At 43.2% G+C, this 21,512-nt stretch overlaps 1 protein-coding gene and 1 non-coding gene across 3 annotated transcripts; both read left to right on the plus strand.

The window, feature by feature from the left end:
* Positions 1–1,675: 1,675 nt before the first annotated feature.
* XAF1 (XIAP associated factor 1) lies at positions 1,676–21,499 on the plus strand. Of its 2 annotated transcripts, XM_049859413.1 has the most exons (8): positions 1,680–1,789; positions 2,418–2,553; positions 8,169–8,225; positions 8,598–8,793; positions 9,971–10,056; positions 13,961–14,302; positions 21,135–21,207; positions 21,357–21,499. In XM_049859413.1, the coding sequence occupies exons 1-7, from the start codon at positions 1,758–1,760 to the stop codon at positions 21,189–21,191; spliced, it is 906 nt and encodes a 301-aa protein (XP_049715370.1). In that variant the 5' UTR covers positions 1,680–1,757; the 3' UTR covers positions 21,192–21,207; positions 21,357–21,499. The 2 variants fall into 2 exon arrangements, with proteins under 2 accessions (XP_049715371.1, XP_049715370.1); XM_049859414.1 differs by lacking the exons at positions 9,971–10,056; positions 13,961–14,302; positions 21,135–21,207; positions 21,357–21,499 and adding an exon at positions 9,567–9,964 and having other exon boundaries at positions 1,676–1,789.
* TRNAE-UUC (transfer RNA glutamic acid (anticodon UUC)) lies at positions 19,725–19,795 on the plus strand. The gene has a single exon. It is a non-coding gene; the product is annotated as a tRNA-Glu (tRNA).
* Positions 21,500–21,512: the final 13 nt, after the last annotated feature.

The raw sequence follows: 21,512 nt of genomic DNA on the forward strand, positions 1-21,512 counted from the left end.
AGGGGATGGGGTACAGGGGGACGGTGGCACAGGAGCACAGGGGAACAGGAGGACAGGGGGACAGGGGCTGGGGACAAGGGACAGCAACACAGGGGCAGGGTGATAGTGGCATGGGGGCAGGGGCATGGGGGACAGAGGGACAGGGAGACAGAGGCACAGGGGACAGGGAACAGCAGCACAGGGGACGGGGGCAGCAACCCAGGGTCAGGGGGACAGCAGCACAGGGTGACAGTGGCACGGGGTACAGGGGCACAGGGGACAGCAGACGGGGGATGGGGGACGGGGCACAGGGAGACAGGGGACAGGGACACAGGGGAACAGGGAGACAGAGGCACTGGGGGACAGGGAACAGGGGTACGGGGGGCCAGGGGCACAGGGGGCCAGGGGACGGGGGACAGGGCACAGGAGGACAGGGAGACGGGGCACAGGGGACAGGGGACAGTGGCACAGGAGCACAGGGGAACAGGGGGAGGGAGCTGGGGACAGGGGACAGCAACACAGGGGCAGGGTGACAGTGGCACAGGGGAGCAGGGGCACAGGGGGACAGAGGGACAGGGGGACAGAGGCACAGGGGATGGAGGACAGGTGGACATCAGCACAGGGGACAGGGAACAGCAGCACAGGGGACGGGGCAGCAACACAGGGTCAGGGGGACAGCAGCACAGGGTGACAGTGGCACAGGGGGACAGGGGACAGGGCACAGGGGACAGCAGACGGGGGATGGGGACAGGGGCACAGGGACACGGGGCACAGAGAGACAGGGGACAGGGACACAGAGGAACAGGGAGACAGAGGCGCAGGGGGACAGGGGCACGGGGGACAGGGAGACAGGGGCACAGGGGGCCAGGGTACAGGGGGACAGGGACACAGGGGGACAGGGGGCGGTGGCACAGGGAGACAGGGGACAGTGGCACAGGAGCACAGGGGAATGGGGACAGGGGCTGGGGACAGGGGACAGCAACACAGGGGCAGGGTGACAGTGGCACAAGGGAGCAGGGGCACAGGGGGACAGGGACCAGGGGCACAAGGGGACATGGGCACAGGGGGACAGGGGCACAGGGGGACAGGGGCCAGAGGCACAGTGGGACAGGGGACAGGGCACAGGGGGATGGTGGCACAGGGAGACAGGGGACAGTGGCACAGGAGCACAGGGGAACAGGGGGAGAGGGGCTGGGGACAGGGGACAGCAACACAGGGGCAGGGTGACAGTGGCACATGGGGAGCAGGGGCACAGGGGAACAGTGGGACAGGGGGACAGAGGCAGAGGGGACAGGGGGACAGGTGGATATCAGCACAGGGGACAGGGAACAGCAGCACAGGGGACAGGGGCAGCAACACAGGGTCGGGGGAACAGGAGCACAGGGTGACAGTGGCACGGGGGCAGTGGCACAGGGGGACGGGGGATAGGGGCACAGGGGACAGCAGACGGGGAACAGGGGCACAGGCTGACAGCGGCACAGAGGGCAGTGCCACAGGTGACCGAGGCACAAGGTGACAGTGGCACAGGCAGAGGAAGACGGCAGGGGCTTTCTGGGCTGTTTATGCTGGAAAGGAGTCCCTCCCTCGCCCCTTGCCCCATCGCCGGCGGCGGGGCGGGGGCGGTATCCATCCACATAAACCTGGGAGCAGCCCTGAGCTGAGCACTGAGACAATCCCTTCCCTCCGTTAAGCTGTGGTCAGGGTTCTGGAACACTTTCGGTTTTGTTTCCTTGTCAGCAAACAAAACGAAACTAACCAGAAACACCCGAGACCAGACCATGGAGGAAGACGTCCAAGGGTGCGAACACTGGTAAGAAGGTGCTTTCTCTAGCCCCCTGCCCCTCTGGCCGTCCAAGACAGCCTGGTGAGAGGGATGGACCTGAGAAGGCTGTTTCTGAAGAGAGGAGAGACGAGTCCAGGCATAAAAATGCCCCGAGGGCAAAGGTGGCAGATACGGGCCCCAGGGGAGGGGGGAGATGTGAGGGGGATCCGCATTTCATGAACTTTACTGCATTCCCTCCAAGATATTTTAGATTTTCTGGGAAAGTCCTGAAGCCAAACAGCAAGGCTAATTATGCCCACTGGGCTACTTATACTGGTCAGACACTAGGTCCGAATTTCGGGTTAGGATAATATGGTCTTCACACCAATCTTTGGAAGAAAGGTGCCAACGAGATTCTTCAGGGCCATTCCCGCCCCACCTTGAGAGGGAACCGTGGGAGAGGGGGCACAGCGGGGACCCAGGACCATACTTCTGAGGGGGTCTGGCTGTTTGCTCTTGAAACCGCCTGCCTGTGGCAGGAACCAGGGTGGACCCTTCTCAGAGGGCGTTGCTCTCTTTCCTGCCAAACAATCTTAATCAGGGCCTGGATGTGAAATGCGATTCCCTGCTTCACACTGTGAATAAGCCTGCTTTTCTTTCCCTCTTGACCCTGCAGCAAAAGAAGTGTGGCCTCTGCCCACTTCACCCTCCATGAGGCCCATTGCCTACGGTTCCTGGTGGTCTGCCCAGACTGCAAGGAGCCCATCCCAAAGAGTGAAATGGAGGAGCACTTCGAGACCAGCCACAAGGAGGTGAGGGGCTGGGACGAGGGACAGAAGGCCAGGAGCACTGGGCAGGGAGCCAGGGGCAAGAGCCCATCCTGATGGTAGCCATTCACTTGGCTGCAGTGGGCAAGTCAGGCAGCTCCTCCCAGCCTCAGCCCCCACCTGAGAAAAGGAAGCAGTCACTCTGCTTTCCTAATACCAAACCCAGTCTACCCTTACTGTTTGTTTGTTTTTATGGTGGTAAAAAATACACACCAAAACATTTGCAAACACGACTTCTGTGTTTACAACTCAGTGACGGTGATTACATTTTTTCATATCGTGCCACCATGATCACTATCCTTTCCCAAAATATTCCATCACCAACAGAAGCTCGATGCCCTGCCAACGAAACTCCCCTCTCCGCCTCTCTCTTACCCCTGGTATCCATTAATAATCTTTGGTTTCTATATATTTGCTTATTTCATATAAGTGAGCTCATATACTATTTGGCCTTTTGCAACTGACTTATTTCGCTCAGCATAACGTTTCCAAGGTTCTTCCATGTTGTGGGATGTGTTAGGACTACATTTCTCTTTATGGCTGCATAATATTCCATTGTATGTATGTACTACATTTTGTTTATTCACCTGTTGATGTACATTTTGGTTGTTTCCACATTTTGACACTTGTGAAAAGTGCACCCATGAAGATTGGTGTCCAGGTTTCTGTTTACGTTCCTACCTTCAGTCCCCACCACTGGTCTGTCAGTTTGTTGTACTGTGGCGGCTTGTATGTTGCTATGATGCTGGAAGCTGTGCTGCAGTATTTCAAATACCAGCAGGGTCACCCATGGTGAATGGGTTTCAGCAGAGCCTCCAGACTAAGACAGCTTAGGAAGAAGAACCTGACCATCTACTTAAAAAATTGGCCAGTGAAAACCTTATGAATAGCAGTAGAACATTTTTTAATATACTACCGGAAGATGAACCGCTTAGGTTGGAAGGCACTCAAAAGATGGCTGGGGAAGAACTGCCTCCTCAAAGCAGAGTAGACCTTAAAGATGTGGATGGAGCCAAGCTTTCGGGACCTTCATTTGCTGATGTGGCATGACTCAAAATGAGAAGAAACAGCTGTAAGCATCCATTAATAATCGAAGTGTGGAATGTACAAAGTATGAATCTAAGAAAATTGGAAGTTGTCAAAAATGAAATGGAATGCTTAGAGATTGATATCTTTATGGCATATGAGCTGAAATTAACTGATATTGGCCATTGTGACTCAGGCAGTCATATGATCTACTATGCCAGGAATGATAAATTGAAGAGGAATGGCCCCATATTCATTGTCAAAAAGAACATTTCAAGATTTATCCTTAAGTACAATGGTGTCAGTGATAGGATGATACCTACATGCCTACAAGGAAAACCAGTTAATAAGACTATTATTCAAATTTACCTACCATTAATACAAAAGATGAAGAAATTGAAGATTTTTACCAACTTTTGCAGTCTGAAATTGATCAAACATGCAATCAAGATGTGTTGATAATTACTGATGATTAGAATGGGAAAGCTGGAAAAAAGAAGAGGGATCAGTAGTTGGAAAATATGACTTATTCATTGAAAATACCTTTTTTCAGCAACATAGATGGTGACTGTGTGGATCATAACAAATTATGGATAACATTGCGAAGAATGGGAATTCCAGAACACTTAATTCTGCTCATGAGGAACCTTTACATAGGTCAAGAGGCAGTTGTTCGGACAGAACAAAGGGATACTGATTGGTTTAAAGTCAGGAAAGGTGTGCGTCAGGGTTGTATTCTTTCACCATACCTATTCAATCTGCATGCTAAGCAAATAATACGAGAAGCTGGACTATATGAAGAAGGATGCGGCATCAGGATTGGAGGAAGGCTCATTAACAACCTGCGTTATGCAGATGACACAATCTTGCTTGCTGAAAGTGAAGAGGACTTGAAGCACTTACTAATGAAGATCAAAGACCACAGCCTTCAGTGTGGATTACACCTCAACATAAAGAAAATAAAAATCCTCACAACTGGACCAATGAGCAACATCATGATAAACGGAGAAAAGACTGAAGTTGTCAAGGATTTCATTTGACTTGGATCCACAATCAACAGCCATGGAAGCAACAGTCAAGAAATCAAAAGACGCATTGCATTGGGTAAATCTGCTGCAAAGGACCTCTTTAAAGTGTTGAAGAGCAAAGATGTCACCTTAAAGACTAAGGTGTGCCTGACCCAAGCCATGGTATTTTCAGTTGCATCATATGCATGTGAAAGCTGGACAATGAATAAGGAAGACCGAAGAAGAGTTGATGCCTCTGAATTGTGATGTTGGCGAAGAATATTGAATATACCATGGACTGCCAAAAGAACGAACAAATCTGTCTTAGAAGAAGTACAATCAGAATGCTCCTAGAAGCAAGGATGGCGAGACTGCGTCTTACATACTTCGGACATGTTGTCAGGAGGGATCAGTCCCTGGAGAAGGACATCATGCTTGGCAAAGCACAGAGTCGAGGGAGAAGAGGAAGACCCTCAATGAGGTAGATTGACACAGTGGCTGCAACAGTGAGCTGAAGCATAACAATGATTGTAAGGATGGCTCAGGACCAGGCAGTGTTTCGTTCTGTAGCGCGTAGGGTCGCTATGAGTCGGAACTGACTCGATGGCACCTAACAACAACAACAGACAGTGACTATACACATAGACCTCCCCAGGTGGAATACACAGGAATCAAATTGACTACCCCTGTGGAAAGAGACAAAAGAGAAAACTCACTATCATCAGTCAGAGCAAGAGCTGGCTGTGGAACAGACCAATTGCTAATGTGGAAGTTCGTGTTGAAACTGAAGAAAACTAAAACAAGTTCACGAGTGCCAAAGTATGATCTTGAGTATAACTCACCTGAATTTAGAGACCACCTCAAGAATAGATTTGACGCATTGAACACTAATGACCAAAGACCAGATGAGTTGTGAGGTAACGTCAATGACATAATACATGAAGAAAGGAAAAGGTTATTGGAAAGACAAGAAAGAAAGAAAAGACCAAAATGGACGTCAGAAGAGACTCTGAACCTTGCTTTTGAATGTAGAGTAGCTAAAGTGAATAGAAGAAATGATGACATAAAATTGCTGAACAGAAGATTTCAGAGGGCAGCTCGAGAAGACAAAGTATTATATTGAAATGTGGAAACACCTAGAGTGAGAAAACCAAAAAGGAAGAACACCCTCAGCATTTCACAAGATGAAAGAACTGAAGAAAAAAATTAAGACTTGAGTTGCAATTTCAAAGTTCAACCATTTCAGGAGGTGGCATATGATCAAGAACCAATGGTACTGAAGGAAGAAGTACAAGCTGTACTGCAGGCGTTGGTGAAAAACAAGGCTCCAGGAATTGATGGAATACCAGTTGAGATGTTTCAACAAATGGAGGTAATGCTGGAGGTGCTCACTCTTCTATGTCAAGAAATTTGGAAGACAGCCTCCTGGCCAATCAACTGGAAGAAATCCATATTTGTGCCCATTCCAAAGAAATGTGATCCAACGGAATGCAGAAATTATCACACAATATCATTAATATCATACACAAGTAAAATTTTGTTGAAGATCATTCAAAAGCATTTGCAGCAGCAAGTACATCGACAGGGAACTGCCAGAAATTCAAGCTGGATTCAGAAAAGGATGTGGAACCAGGGATATCATTGCTGTTGTCAGATGGATCCTGGCTGAAAGCAGAGAATACCAGAAAGATGTTTACCTGTGTCTTATTGTCTATGCTAAGGCATTCGACTGTGTGGATCATAACAAATTATGGATAACATTATGAAGAATGGGAATTCCAGAACACTTCATTATCCTCATGAGAAACCTCTACATAGACCAAGAGGCAGTCATTCGAACAGAGCAAGGGGATACTGCATGGTTTAAAATCAGGAAATGTATGCATCTGGGTTGTATCCTTTCACCATACCTATTCAATCTGTATGCTGAGCAAATAACCCAAGAATGCGGCATCAGATTGGAGGAAGACTCATTAACAACCTACTACACGCAGATGACACAACCTTGCTTGCTGAAATTGAATAGATTTGAAGCACTTACTGATAAAGATCAAAGACTACAGCCTTCAGTATGGATTACACCTCAACATAAAGAAAACAAAAATCCTCACAACTGGACCAATAAGCAACATCATGATAAATGGAGAAAAGATTGAAGTTGTCAAGGACTGCATTTTACTTGGATCAACAATCAACCCATGGAAGCAGCAGTCAAGAAATCAAACAATGTATTGTATTGGGCAAATCTGCTGCAAAAGACTTTTTTCAAGTGTTAACAAGCAAAGACGTCACTTTGAGGACTAAGGTGCGCCTGATCCAAGCCATGGTATTTTCGATCCGCTCATATGCATGCAAAACTTGGACAGTGAATAAGGAAGACCAAAGAAGAGTTGATGCCTTTGAATTATGGTGTCGGTGAAGAATATTCAATATACCATGGACTGCAAGAAGAACATACAAATCTGTCTTGAAAGAAGTACAGCCAGAATGCTCCTTGGAAGGGAGGATGTTGAGATTTCGTCTCACATACTTTGGACATGCTATCAGAAGGGACCAGTCCCTGGAAAAGGTCATCATGCTTGGTAACATAGAAGGTCAGCAAAAAAGAGGAAGACCCTCATTGAGATGAATTGACACAGTGGCTAAAATGATGGGCTTAAACAGAGCAATGATTGTGAGGATGGCGCAGGACGGGGCAGTGTTTAATTCTGTTGTTCATAGGGTCACTATGAGTCAGAATTGACTCGATGGCACCTAACAATATCAATGGTAATTCTATGTTCAACTTTTTGAGGATAACCCCAGTTTTTCCTCATTTTCAGTCCTTTCTCTACAGACTTATGGGTTTGGCCAAGGCAAGGGGGTGCTGTTTCAGGAAAGGTTGAATGTTCTATTCAGATTTGTGAAGAAGGGATGCAGGAAGAGAGGGCCGTAGGAGACAGACAGGCCCAGCAGACTTTTCTCGGCTCCTGTTTCATCAATTTGTCCCAGGACCCCTATCTGTCTTTCTGGAGATTCTCGAGCTCAGGCATCCGTGTCAACTCAACTGGTCCTGCCAACAGTCTTGAACCCAGGCTGGGTACTTTTGGGAGACTGAAATAACCACACCTGAGCCTGGCCTTCTAAGAGCTTACAGACCTAGACCTAAAACACTGCGGGCCAAGGCAGAAGTGGGCAAAGGCCATAGGTGCTGGGTGAAACCAATGTTTGTCTCTGTTTTTTTTTTCTTTAAAATTTATGTAGATTTTTTTGAAGCCATTATTTTTATTGTCCTTTAAGTGAAAGTTTACAAATCGAGTCAGTCTCTCATACAAAAATTTATATACACCTTGCTCTATACTCCTAATTGCTCTGCCCCTAATGAGACAGCACAATCCTTCCCTCCACTCTCTCTTTTTGTGTCCATTCAGCCAGCTTCTAACCCCCTCTGCCCGCTCATCTCCCCTCCAGACAGAAGCTGCCCACATAGTCTCATGTGTCTACTTGAGCCAAGAAGCTCACTCCTTACCAGTATCGTTTTCTATCCAGTCCAATCCCTGTCTGAGGAGTTGGTCTCTCTCTTTTCAGGTTAACTGTACTCTGTGTCAGCAGAACATGCAGATGCATTTGCTGGAGGCTCATGAGGTGAGGTTCACATGTGATTTCTTCTTTACTGTCAAGCAGGTACAACCTGGGAGGAGAGGGAGAGGGGAGGAGAGGCCAATATAATTTTTCCCCCGACTTCTTTCTTCTTTCCCAAGTTGGCTCTGAGAGCAATGGAGAGCTAGCCCACCACAGGGACACAGACCCTCCTGACTCCAGACGCTGGCAGAAGGGCTTGCCACAGTCCATCAGCCCAACAGAGCTTGTATTCCCTAAGGACAGTCAGGAGCTCTGGACCTTCCTGCCTGCTTTCTCTCATTCGTTTCAGTTCCCTAGAGAAACAGGCTCTTGTTCCTGACCTGCCTCTAGTCAAAGGAGCCAGTGATCATGCCCTACCTGCCTGTCATCCTGCAGGCCGAGGAATGCCACATGCGCCAGGTCAAGTGTGAGTTCTGTGAGCTGCCCATGAACTTCAGCAAGCTGGGGACCCATGAGTACCACTGTGGCAGCAAGACAGAGCCCTGTCCAAACTGCAACCAGTACATCCTGCTGCGAGAGTTGGCCCACCACAAAGACGCCTGTCAGGGGAAACAGGCTCAGCCCAGCAGAGGTGAGGAGCATGGGCCGGTGAGGCAAAGGGAAGCTGCAGAGACCAAAGCCTCCCCTGGGTGGAATGCGAGGAACATAAGGTCTCAGCAGGACAGATGACAAGGGTATTTGTTGTGTATATCTCAAATTCAGGTAGTGGACTTGTTGGCTGTTTTAGCTGTAGACCATGCACTAGGGTGGCCTTCTTGTGTGTCTGCTACGGTCTTCAAATGACCAGTCCAAGAGATCAAGGGGCCAGGAGGTGGGTGCCTAGGAGCCACACAGATGAATGCAGAGGCAAAGGTGAGGCCTAGAAAATGTGAGGCCTCCTTTGAAGCCCTCCAGCAAATTCCAACCTGGCAAAACCTTCCTGCCCACCTACATCCTTTTTCAGATGAGAAGCTTACACATAGAACGATCCAGGGGTCTAGTAGAGGCAGAATTAAGACTGGACACCCTTTTCCCAACACCAAATCTGGAGTATTTTTCATTAGCAGCAAGGGACAGAAGGGAGCCAGCTGCAGCCCTGGACCTTTGGGTTTATGTATTGGCTCCCTGGAACCGTTTCATGTTCTCTTAACCCAATTACCCCTTTATGAGGTTGTGTTTACCAAGGCCATAAGCCATGAATGTGACAATTTTCTGTTGATTTCACTAGTTGTTTTGGTAACATGTGGAAAGGGCCTAAAAGTCCTCAGACAATAAATCTCTCCTGGCAAACAATCTACCCAAGGTCAAAATTGGCAAATGAAAAACTAGAAAGCATGGGATTCATGTACATTTCTTTTATTCCAGCATAGCTGGCTTCAAGGGTGTATAATCAACAAAGATGTGTACACTCAACACCTGGTTTGATCACAAAGCTTGGAAACTGGTGGAATAAAAGAGCAGTCAGGTTGGACAGGATTGGCATCTGTGGTTAAGTGTCCCTTCGTCTCCTGAGGAACCCATCTTGCTCCAGGAAATGTCTCCTCCTCAAGGTTAAATGCTGCCCTGAAGGCACAACTGTAGCCATAAAGGAAATGATATGCGTGACTCAAGCAAGGATTGCCTATGCGGTCCAGGATGCTGGGAGCGCAGGAAACTCTAGGCCCAGCAGTCCCAGGGGCAGTTCATACAGTCATATAAGCAGTTGTAGGAAAGGTGGGCTCACCGTCGTCAAGAGCATCATTTGTCGTGGTGTTTCTGTGCTTCTTCAGGGAAGAGAATATCAGCTCCTCTGAGGAAAATCAACTGTAATTCTTGCAACCAAATGATTCCGGTAAATGAGTATCCCCACCATATGGTGAGTAGCAATGAGTAATTTCCTAATCTTGCCAATAGCTAGTCCATATTCTGAAAAGTGTGATATGAAGGGCAGATTCCAGGGAACCTTTCTCCTCTGTCTCTTTCTTTCTACCCCCTCCACCCACCCTTTAGATACATAGGGATAGAGATATATAGATATTTTTCTGAACTCTTTGAGAATACATTTTAGACGTGTGGGCATCTCTTTTAAAAGCCTCACAGGTGGTTCTGATGTACAGCCAGGGTTGGGAGCCACTGATCCAATCAAATCTCATTTCCCAGACGCTGAGACTGAAGCTCAAAACGGGAAGTAAATTTCCCCTCATCATGAGTTAGTTAGTGGGAGAGCCAGGGTGAAAACCCAGGGCTCCTGACTCTAAGAGCAGTGTCCTTTCCATCATGCCCCTCTGCATCTCTATATAAAAGTCTTTACTTAAGTCAAATGTCACCTTCTCAAGGAGGTGTACCTTGACAGCCCATTCAGAACTGCAGCCCCCCTCCCCCATTCACCATCTCTCTTACCTTCCTCTACTATTTTCTTTTCATGGCATTTATCAATTTATAACATATTATCTTATTTCTTGTGACCCTTGAGTTAATTGTCTTCCACCATCCCAGTTAAGGAAACCCTGGTGGTGTAGTGGTTAAGAGCTATGGCTGCTAACGAAAAGGTCGGCAGTTCACATCCACCAGGTGCTCCTTGGAAACCCCATGGGGCAGTTCCACTCTGTTCTATAGGGTTGCTGTGAGTCGGAATTGACTTGATGGCAACGGGTTTGGCTGTTTTTTTTAATCCTGGTTATAATACAAGCCCCACTCCTTCCCTCTTGTGCTAACTGCTCCCAAGACACAAATACCTTCTCTTTTAGCTGTTTCTTCTGGTATTTACCTCCATGTTTATAAACCACCTTCCTATACTGCTTTTTTTTAATTTAGTTTTAGATATTTTCTATTGATTCTTTAAAGACTTAAGGACATGAACTTAGCTTTACTACATCACTTATTTCACACGTACCTCCAAGTTCAGTCCCTCCATCCTCCCAATTTATTGATATCAGCCATTTGGGTTAAATCAGTAGTCAAAGTTATATTACGATGATGACGTAAATATAAATGGCTATGCCACACAAACTAGGATTACGTTTGCTTTGTTCTACAACTTTTAGTTTTTCCTGGAATTAATACTTGCTTCAAGTTTTTCATTTGCTTCACTTTCTAGGTACTTATCACTAAATCATCCTAAAACTTCCTACCAGGTCTGCAAATTCTCCCCTCATACAATCAAACCCATCAGGTTTTCTATCCATTTCATTTTGGGGGCATATTGTTCCCAGGCCTGATGAGTAGCTGTCATTCTGTGAATTTCTTCCACCCTCTCCGGTGTGGAAGTCCTGTTCCCCAAATTTCAGGTCAGGTCTTTCTCTTTCGTAGTTTACTTCTTGTTGGGTAGAGCATATCCTCCAGTAGTTTCTTGAGAAAGAAAGCATGGGAGGCAAATTTTTTAAACCTTACATGTCTGAAAATGATAGCTTGGCTGGCTGTCAAATCTGTCTACCATTTTAATTTTTTTTTTAAACTTTATTACCAAAATTTTCAAACGAATGCAAAAGCAGGAAGTTAATACAGTGAAACGTATATACTCACCACTCAGGTACAACAACAATCAAAATTAACCTATCCGTTGTTTTCTTTCTTTTTCTGAATTATTTTAAAGCATATCCAAAATATCTTGTCATTTCACTTATTACTCTTCAATGTGCATCTTCATAATAGGGAGATCTTCTTACTGGATCACAATGTCTTTATCACTTCCAATGAAATGAGCAAGAAGTCTTTTCCACCATCTTCTCAGGTCTTCCATTTACCATGCTGTTCATTGCTGCTGCCGCTGCTGCTTTTTTCTCTCTAGCCTTCTCGCAGATTGAGCGAGTTTTCTTTATCCTCTTCTTCTCTAATGATTTGGCAATTTTCCATCTATTTCTATTATTTTAGTAGTTATCCTTAACATTTTAATATGCACACTTGACTTAATAAAGTCTAAAATTAATTGTTATTTCTACACCCCTTACAACAATATACATATTTGAACACCCACTAGCTAACACTGATCCTCTATTCCCATCTTAGGTGTAAAGGCTACCAGGGTTTAGTCTGGCCTTGTTTTCATACTGCTACCCTTTTGTCTTTGTTATTATTGTTGTTTTAAGCAATTCATGCCTGTTTGGGTATACCCACGTGTTTACTCTTTTCTATCTTACATTCCTTCTGGGATTCCAAGCTTTCCATCTAGGCAAAATTTCTCTCTTCCCAAAATATGCCTCCCAGTGTTTCTTTTAGCAAGAGCCTGTGCGTAGTAAACTGCTAATTGTCTGAAAGTGTGTATCTTGCTCCCCGCCCCCCCGCCATTCTCAATGGTAGTTCAGCTGGGTATCCAATTCTAGGTTAACAACTATTTTCTCTCAGCACATTGAAGATTATTCCACTGTCTTTTTGCCTCTATTTTTGCTGTTGATGAGTCTGCTTTCAGTCTAATAGCCATTCCCTTGTAAATAATCTTTTTTTTTTTTTGGTTGATTTCAAGATCCTTGTTGCCTTTGATCTTCTGTGGCTTCACTGTCATGTGTTTAAGAGTGAACTTTTATTCGTCCTGCTCAGAACAATGAGCTCAAATGTGGCTTTTCATTTATTTCTCCTGCTCAGGATTTCTCCTTCCTGAATCCAAAGATTGATGTCTTTAATCAGTTTTGAAAAGATCTCAGCTTTATCTCTTTGAATCCTGCCTTTCCTACATTCTCCCAGCTCTCTCTCTGGAACATATTGAATGTGTATTAAGCTTTCTCATTCTAGCCTCATGTCTCTTAATTTTTATGTTTTCTACCTCTTTATTTCTCTCTCCTATAAAAAATATATTCTTAGAAATTCCCTCAAATCTGTCTTCAAGTTCATTCATTCTTTCTTAGCTGAATCTAATCTACTATTTTACCACATCCATTCAGACTTTAATTCAATACTTGTATTTTTCATTTCTATTTCTCCTTCAAATTTGCCTATTCTTTTTTCTTAGGACCTTATTCTTTTCTCTTGTTTTCCATTCATTCATGTATGTCTTTAATCACGGTAAGTTAATTTATTTTATAGTCTCTATAGTTCTATTATCTGAATATCTTGGAGGCGACTCCTGCTATTGGTTGTGTCCATGACTCTCGTTCTAGGTGAATTGCTTCCTCGTCTGTTTATAATTTTGGATCGTGAGTTTCTGTTTCATGGGATTCTACCTGTGAGAATCCTGTATGACTTTGGTTGAGGTTATATCCTTCCAGAAGGATTTTGTGATTCTTCTCCCAGCCATTCCAATTTTTATGTTAATTCCTCAGTTTGGGGATTCCCAAACCATAAGGCTAATGTGAATCTGAACCACAAACACAAGAAAGATGTGAGTCTGTGATTCTGAGTTTTTCTTCCCCATACTCGAACTCTAGGCCAAAATAGAAGGGTTTCCTTGCAACCTTCCTTCTCCAATTAGCCAATTCTTTTCTCTGCACCACCATAGTTTAGCCTTTATATGCAGGGGAAGGGGAGTCTTAGTTCCAATTCCCCACCTTGTGCGATTGGGACTTTCTTCTCATCCAAACACTTAGGTATAAGATTAACCCCACATCTCCTCCTGTAACCAAAGTGTCAGCTTTTGTACCTTACTGGTCAGACCTTCTTTCCTGGAACATGACATTTTTTTTTTCTTTCTTGAACTGTCAGCTGTGCATTTAAATGAACGTTTGTCATATGTTGTCCAGCGTTTTTAAGTGTTTCTAGTGGGAAGTTTTCAGGTTATCTTGTCTACTGTATTTTCAGACCATTAAAGGCTGAAGTCATTTTTCAATTTGATGTATTATTCACAATTGCAGGATAAATGTTGTCCAGTCTCAGGGTTTGCAGAATTGTCTCCATTTGGAAAGCCAAGAAATATTCCACTATTCCTTCCAAGTCAGACCACTGTAGGTCAAACTTCCACGGCACAGAAAGATGTCCGTCCAAAGATGAAAAATATAAACGGATTTCCTCCTCTTTTTGAAAATTCAACAAAGGAAGCACCAAGAAGCAAAAAGAAACTCTCAAATCTGCCTTTGAAGTCTGAGCTCAAGCTCAGAACCACCTCTTCCATAGGAGATGAGTCAGCCTATGACATTCTGAGGAAGTGTTCTTGGTGTGATATTCTACTTCCCTTGCCAACCCTGAATCAACACCAGGTACCCAGCCTCTATTCTTGTCTTACCTGTATGTGAACCATCTGGGTAGTGTCTTCAAGAATCCAAGACCTGCAAAATGCTAGCAAATGTTGCAGCTAGAAAGACCCTTCCATCTCCCCATTCTCTGGGTGCCCAGAGGCACTCTTTCATAGCACTTGTTGGTTGTTGTTGTTGTTGTTGTTAGTGGCCATCAAGTCAGCTGTGACTCATGGCAGCCTCATGTACAACAGAATGAAATGTTACCCAGTCCTTTACCATCTTCACAATCATTGGTATACCCAAGTCCATTGTGGTGGCCGCTATGCATTTTGAAAGCCTTCCAACATAGTGGGTTCATCTTCCAGCACTATATTGGACAATATTCTGTTGTGACCTATAGGGTTTTCATTGGCTAATTTTCAGAAATAGATTGCCAGGCCTTTCTTCCTAGTCTGTCTTAGTCTGGAAGCTCTGCTGAAATTTGTCTACTATGAGCGAGCTTCCTGGTATTTGAAATACTGGTGGCATAGTTTCCAGCACCATAGCAACGCGAAAGCCTCCACAGTACAACAAACTGACAGACAGGTGGAGAGCATTGCACTTACTGACTGGTTTATTTGCTTCATCTCCCAGAGACTAGGCCACCTTTGAAGATAGAGCCAGATCTTTCATCTCTGTGTCTCTAGCCCCTAGCCTAGGAACTGATACCCAGCAAGCCCTCTGAAACTGTTGAGTAAATGAGCAAAGCAAAGGGCATCCAGTCTCTCTCTCTCATGTTATAGATAAAGCAACTGAGGCCCAGAGAGCAGAAGTGTTTGGGTCAAGATTCTAAGTCACTTGGTGGCTTGCCTCCAGTAGATCAAGGTCTGTGGTCATTTTTCTCTATATCCTGGTTTACATCCTAGATTATTTTCTAGTAATCATAAGAATTAGCAATAGAGGTAGTTAACCATTATGAGCAGTTACAGTGCAAGGCTCTTTACAAATGGTTAATCTTCATTATAAACAAGATACTTTATCACTGTTTTACAGTTAAAGAACATGGATAGAAGGGTGGAGTATCTCCCCCAGAGTCACACAGTTAGAAAGTGGCAGAATCCAGCCTGCATGTAGTTCCAAAACTCACGCTCTTAACTAAACTCTAGGCTGGATGACTCACTTTTTTTTTTTCTTAATTGTACTTTAGATGAAGGTTTACAGAACAAACTAGGTTTTCATTAAATTATTAGTACACATATTGTTTTATGACATTGGTTAATAACCCCAAGACATGTCAACACTCTTCCTTCTCGACCTTGGGTTGCGTATTACCAGCCTTCCTGTCCCCTCCTGCCTTCTAGTCCTTACCCTTGGGCTGGTGTGCCCCTTTAGTCTCCTTTTGTTTATGGGCCTGTCTAGTCTTTGGATGAAGGGTGAACCTCAGGAGTGACTTTATTACTAAGCTAAAAGAGTGTCTGGGGGCCATACTCTCAGGGTTTGTCCAGTCTCTGTCAGGCCAGTAAGTCTGGTCTTTTTTTGTGGGTTAGAATTTTGTTCTACATTTTTCTTCAACTCTGTCCGGAAGCCTCTATTGTGATCCCTGTCAGAACAGTCAGTGGTGGTAGCCAAACACCATCTAGTGGTACTGGACTCCGTCCAGTGGAGGCCATGATAATTGTGGTCCATTGGTCCTTTGGACTAATCTTTCCCTTGTGTCTTTAGTTTTCTTCATTCTTCCTTGCTCCCGAAGGGATGAGACCAGTGGAGTATCTTAGATGGCCGCTCACAGGCTTTTAAGACCCCAGGCACTACTCACCAAAGTAGAATGTAGAACATTTTCTTTTTAAACTATGTTATGCCGGTTGAGCTAGATGTTCCCTGAGACCATGGTCCCCATAGTCTTCCGCCCAGCAATTCAGTCCCTCAGAAAGTTTGGATCTGTCTATGGAACTTCCTTGACCTTGCCTTGTACCAGTTGTGCTGGCTTCCCCAGTATTGTGTAGTATCTTACCCTTCACCAAAGTTATCACTTACCTATTGTCTATGTAGTGTTTTTCCATCCCCAGCCCTCCCCTTCCTGGTAGCCATCAAAGATTATTTCTTTTTGTGTGTAAACCTTTTCATGAGTTTTTATAGTAGTGGTCTCATACAATATTTGTCGTTTTGTGATTGACTTATTTCACTCAGTGTAATGGCCTCCAGATTCATCCATGGTGTGAGATGCTTCACAGATTCATCGTTGTTCTTTATCGTTGTGTAGTACTCCACTGTGTGTATGTACCATAGTTTGTTTATCCATTCATCTGTTGATGGGCATCTAGGTTGTTTCCATTCATCTGTTGATGGGCATCTAGGTTGTTTCCATCTTTTTGCTATTGTGAAAAATGCTGCAATGAAAATGGGTGTGCATATGTCTATTCGTGTGATGGCTCTTATTTCTCTAGGATATATTTCTGGGAGTGGGATTGCTAGATCATGTGGTATTTGTATTTCTAGCTTTCTAAGGAAATGCCATATCATTTTCCAAAAATAGCTGTACCATTTTGCATTCCCACCAGCAGTGCATAAGAGTTCCATTCTCCTGTAGCCTCTCCAACATTTGTTATTTTCTGTTTTTTTGATTCATGCCAGTAATGCCTGGGTGAAATGGTATCTTCTTGTGGTTTTCGTTTGCATTTCTTTAATGGCTAGTGATCGAGAGCATTTCCTCATGTGTCTGGTAGCTGCTTGAATATCTTCTTTGGTTAAGTGTCTGTTCATTTCCTTTGCCGATTTTGGTGTTGGATTTTCCTGTAGATTTTAGAGATTAGACCTTTATCGGATTTGTAATAGCCAAAAAACTTTCCCAGTCTGTAGGCTCTTTTTACTCTTGCAGTGAAGTCTTTGTTGAGCATAACTATTTAATTTTTAGAAGATTCTAGTTATCTAGCTTATCTTCTGGAGTTTGGATGTTGTTGGTTAAGGTTTGTATCCTGTTAATGCCCTGTATTAGGGCCTCTACTGTTGATCCTATTTTTTCTTCTATGACCTTTATAGTTTTGGGTTTTATATTTAGGTCTTTGATCCATTTCGAATTAGTTTTGTGTATGGTGTGAGGTATGGGTCCTGTTCCTTTCTTTTTTTTTGCAGATGGACATCCAGTTTTGCCAACACCATTTGTTAAAAAGACTGCCTTTTCCCCATTTGATGGACTTTGGGCTCTTGTCGAAGATGAGGTGACCATAGGTGGATGGATTTACATCTGGGTTCTCAATTGTGTTACATTGGTCAATGTATCTATCATTGTACCAGTACCAGGCTGTTTTGAGTACCACAGCGGTATAGTAGGTTCTGAGGTCAGGCAGTACAAGTCCTCCTACTTTATTCTTCTTCTTCGATAGTGCTTTACTTATCTGAAGCCTCTTCCCTTTCCATATAAATTTAATGATTAGTTTTTCTATCTCTAAAGGGTGTTGTTGGTATTTGGATCAGGATTGCACTGTATCTGTAAATTGCTTTGGGTAGAATTGTCATTTTCACAATGTTGAGCATGGTATGTTTTTCCATTTATGTAGATCTCTTTTGGTTTCTTGCAGTAGTCTTTTGTAGTTTTCTTTGTCTAGGTCTTTTACATCACTGGTTAGATTTATTCCTAAGTATTTTATTTTTTTAGGAGCTATTATAAATGGTATTGTTTTCCTGATTTCCTTTTTGTCATTCTCTTTATTGGTGTATAGGAATCCAAATGATTTTTGTATATTTATCTTGTATCCTGCCACTCTGCTCAATCTTTTGGGTCTTCTACATATAGTATCATATCATCTGCAAATAGGGACAGTTTTACTTCTTCATTACCAATTTGGATGCCCTTTATTTCTTTTTATTGCCTTATTGCTCTAACTAGAACTTCCAGCACAATGTTAAATAAGAGTGGTGATAAAAGGCATCTTGTTCCTGTTCTCAAGGGGAATGTTTTCAGCCTCTCTCCATTAAAAATGATGTTGGCCGTTGTTTTTGTATAGATGCCATTTATTAGATTGAGGAATTTTCCTTCTATTTCTATTTTATTGAGAGTTTTTATCAGGAATGGGTGTTAGACTTTGTTGAATGCCTTTTCTGCATTGATTGAGATGATCATGTGATTCTTTTATTTTATTTATGTGGTGGATTAAGTTGATTGGTTTTCTAATGTTGAACCATCCTTGCATACCTGGTATGAATCCTACTTGGTCAAGATGTATTATTTTGTGATATGGTGCTGAATTCTATTGGAATTTTGTTGAGAATTTTTACATTTATATTGGTCTGTAATTTTTTTGTGGTGTCTTTGCCTGGTTTTGGTATCAGGGTTATGTTGGCTTCATAGAATGAATTCAGAGGTATCCCCTCCTTTTCAGTGTTCTGAAATAGTTTGAGTAATACTGGTGTAAGCGCTTCTCTGAATGTTTGATAGAATTCTCCAGTGAAGCCATCTGGGCCAGGGCTTTTTCTCTTGGAGTTTTTTTTTTAATTACCTTTTCGACCTCTTCTCTTGTTATGGGTCTGTTCAGATTTTCGGCACCATTTTGTGTTAGTTTGGGTAGGTAATGTGTTTCTAAAAATTTGTCCATTTATTCTAGGTTTTCAAATTTGTTGGAGTATAGTTTTTCATAATACTCTGTTACGATCCTTTTTATTTCAGTTGGGTCTGTTGTAATGCCCCCTGTTTCATTTCTTATTTGGGTTATTTGTGTCCTCTCCTCTTTTTTTGTCAGTTTGGCCAGTGATTTGTTGATACTTTCAAAGAACCAACTTTTGGTTTTGTTGATTCTATTGTTTTTCTATTCTCTGTTTCATTTATTTCTGCTCTGGTCTTTATTATTTCCTTTCTTCTGGTGGCTATGGGCTTCTTTTGCTGTTCTCTTTCTATTTGTTTGAGTTGTGTAGCTAATGTTTTGATTTTGTCCCTTTCTTCTTTCTTGCTGTGTGCATCTATTGCTATAAATTGACCTCTGAGCACTGCCTTTGCTGTGTGTCAAAGGTTTTGGTATGATGTACTTTCATTCTTGTTCGATTTTAGGAATTTTTTGATTCCATCTTTGATTTCTTCTATGACCCAGTGGTTTTTAAGCAGGGTGTTATTCAGTTTCCATGTAATTGATTTTTTTTTCCTTGCTTTTCCTGTTGTTAATTTCTACTTTGACGGCAACGTGGTCAGAGAAGATACTTTGTATTATCTCAATGTTTTAGATATTGTTGAGAGTTGCTTTGCAGCCTAAGATGTGGTCTGTTCTGGAGAAGGTTCCATGTGTATTGGAAAAGAGTATGTACGTTGCAGCTGTTGGGTGGAGTGTGCTATATATTGGATGACTCACTTTTTAAAAAAAGCAAAACACATTTTTATCATTTAATGTTTTTCAAAATACAAAGACACTATATTTTGTTGTAGCCATGACATAATACCATACAAGAAGTATAACAGCAATGCTAATTATCTCTTATAGGGGCACTGGTGGTTCAGTGGTAGAATTCTTGCCTTTCATGTGGGAGACCCAGGTTTGATTCCTAGCCAGTGCACCTCAAGTGCTGCCACCACACATCTGTCAGTGGAAGCTTGTGAGCTGCTGTGATGCTGGACAGGTTTTTTCAGAGCTTTCAGACTAAGAGTAGGAAGAAAAGCCTCGTAATCTGCTTCTGAAAATCAGCCAATGAAAACCCTATGAATCACACAATCTGATTCTGTTGTGTGTAGGGTCCTCTCAACTTGAGTGCAGCTAACAACAACAACAATCATCTCCCACCCCATCTCCCCAATCCCACACCCTGAGATACCAATTTCAACAGCCCGATGAATGTCCTTACACAACTTCATTTTTGCTAACACAAACTTAAACCTGCATGTACAAGAGTGTGAACTTTTCCTCACAAATAGTATCATACTATACTCATTATTCTGCCATTTGCCTTTTTCACTTAATATATGATATACAGTCCTTACAAAAGGTAGTTCTAAATCTTTTTTCTAACTTTTTTATCATCTATATATGTACATATGCATATAATTGTGCCCAAAAAATGGGATAATTTCATACTTGCTGGGGATATTATTAGTGCAACTTTGTCTTTGCCTCCCACAATTTGGTGTGCTTTCTTCCATACTTTTCTCCATCTTTGTATAATAGGATTGCTAGATTTAGCAACTAAAAATACAGGACACCCAGTTACATTTTAATTTCAGATAAACAAAGAATTATTTTTTTAGTATAACTATGTCCCATGCAATTATCCCTTGTTTATCCAAAATTCAGATGTAACTGGGTGTCCTGTATTTTATCTGGCAACCCTATTTATAACTATATACAAACATACACATTTAGAGTCCTATTATACACACTTCTTTAAATCTTAATGTTACGATTCAGCAATACCCAAAAGAATTCTTCCATGTCAAATAGTGTGGCTCAAATTCTTATTTTTATAATGGCTGCATAAGAGTCCACGGGGTGGGTGTTCTCTAATCTGTTAAGCCACTCCCTGCTGACAACAGGCCTCTCTTAAAGATCCCAAGTGTCTTATAGACTCCTCCCGGCTTGTTGGGCTCCATGACCTCATACCTAGTCTCCATGCACCTGTAGCTCAGGGAACAAAGTGCAGAGATATCCAGAGTAATCCCAGGAACTAGTGGCACAAACAATTAATGTGCTCAGCGGCTAACTAGGTTCCAGTCCTCCCAGAGGCACCTCAGAAGAAAGGCCTGGCTATCTACTTCCAAAAACTCAGCCATTGAGAACCCTGTGGAGCACAGCTCTAGTCTGACACACACGCGGTTGCCATGGTTGAATCAACTGAATGGCAACTGCTAACGCTTTCTGCTTTAAACACATAGGATTTTTTTTTTTTTTATCCGTTTCTTTAGGAGAAATGCCGGTGGTTAGCATCATCGAAAGGAAAATACACGAGAAATTCCAGCTAGATCTAGAAAAGAAAAGGTACCAAGCATTTAGAAGATTTTGTTTTTATACTGGTTTTTTGCTTATTTCCTATGATAGTCTTTATTTGTGAAAAATAGATGCGTTTATTTGTTTTTGTTTTTTAAAGAGCAAGTCTGGATTTTAACTATTTTCCTTCTTTTGAGCAGACATTGATTTGTCCAAGCGCTACAGATAAACCAGGAGAAAACAGTCTCCAGTTCTTCTGCCTGACTAAGCACTAGGCCCTACAGCTGGGACACCTCAGGGAACCCAGCTTTGCCCCTGAAGAATAAAAACCATCCTCCCTGAATGCCTCTTGTTCA

The sequence above is a fragment of the Elephas maximus genome, chromosome 19, assembly GCF_024166365.1.
Source record: "Elephas maximus indicus isolate mEleMax1 chromosome 19, mEleMax1 primary haplotype, whole genome shotgun sequence".
Taxonomy (NCBI): domain Eukaryota; kingdom Metazoa; phylum Chordata; class Mammalia; order Proboscidea; family Elephantidae; genus Elephas; species Elephas maximus.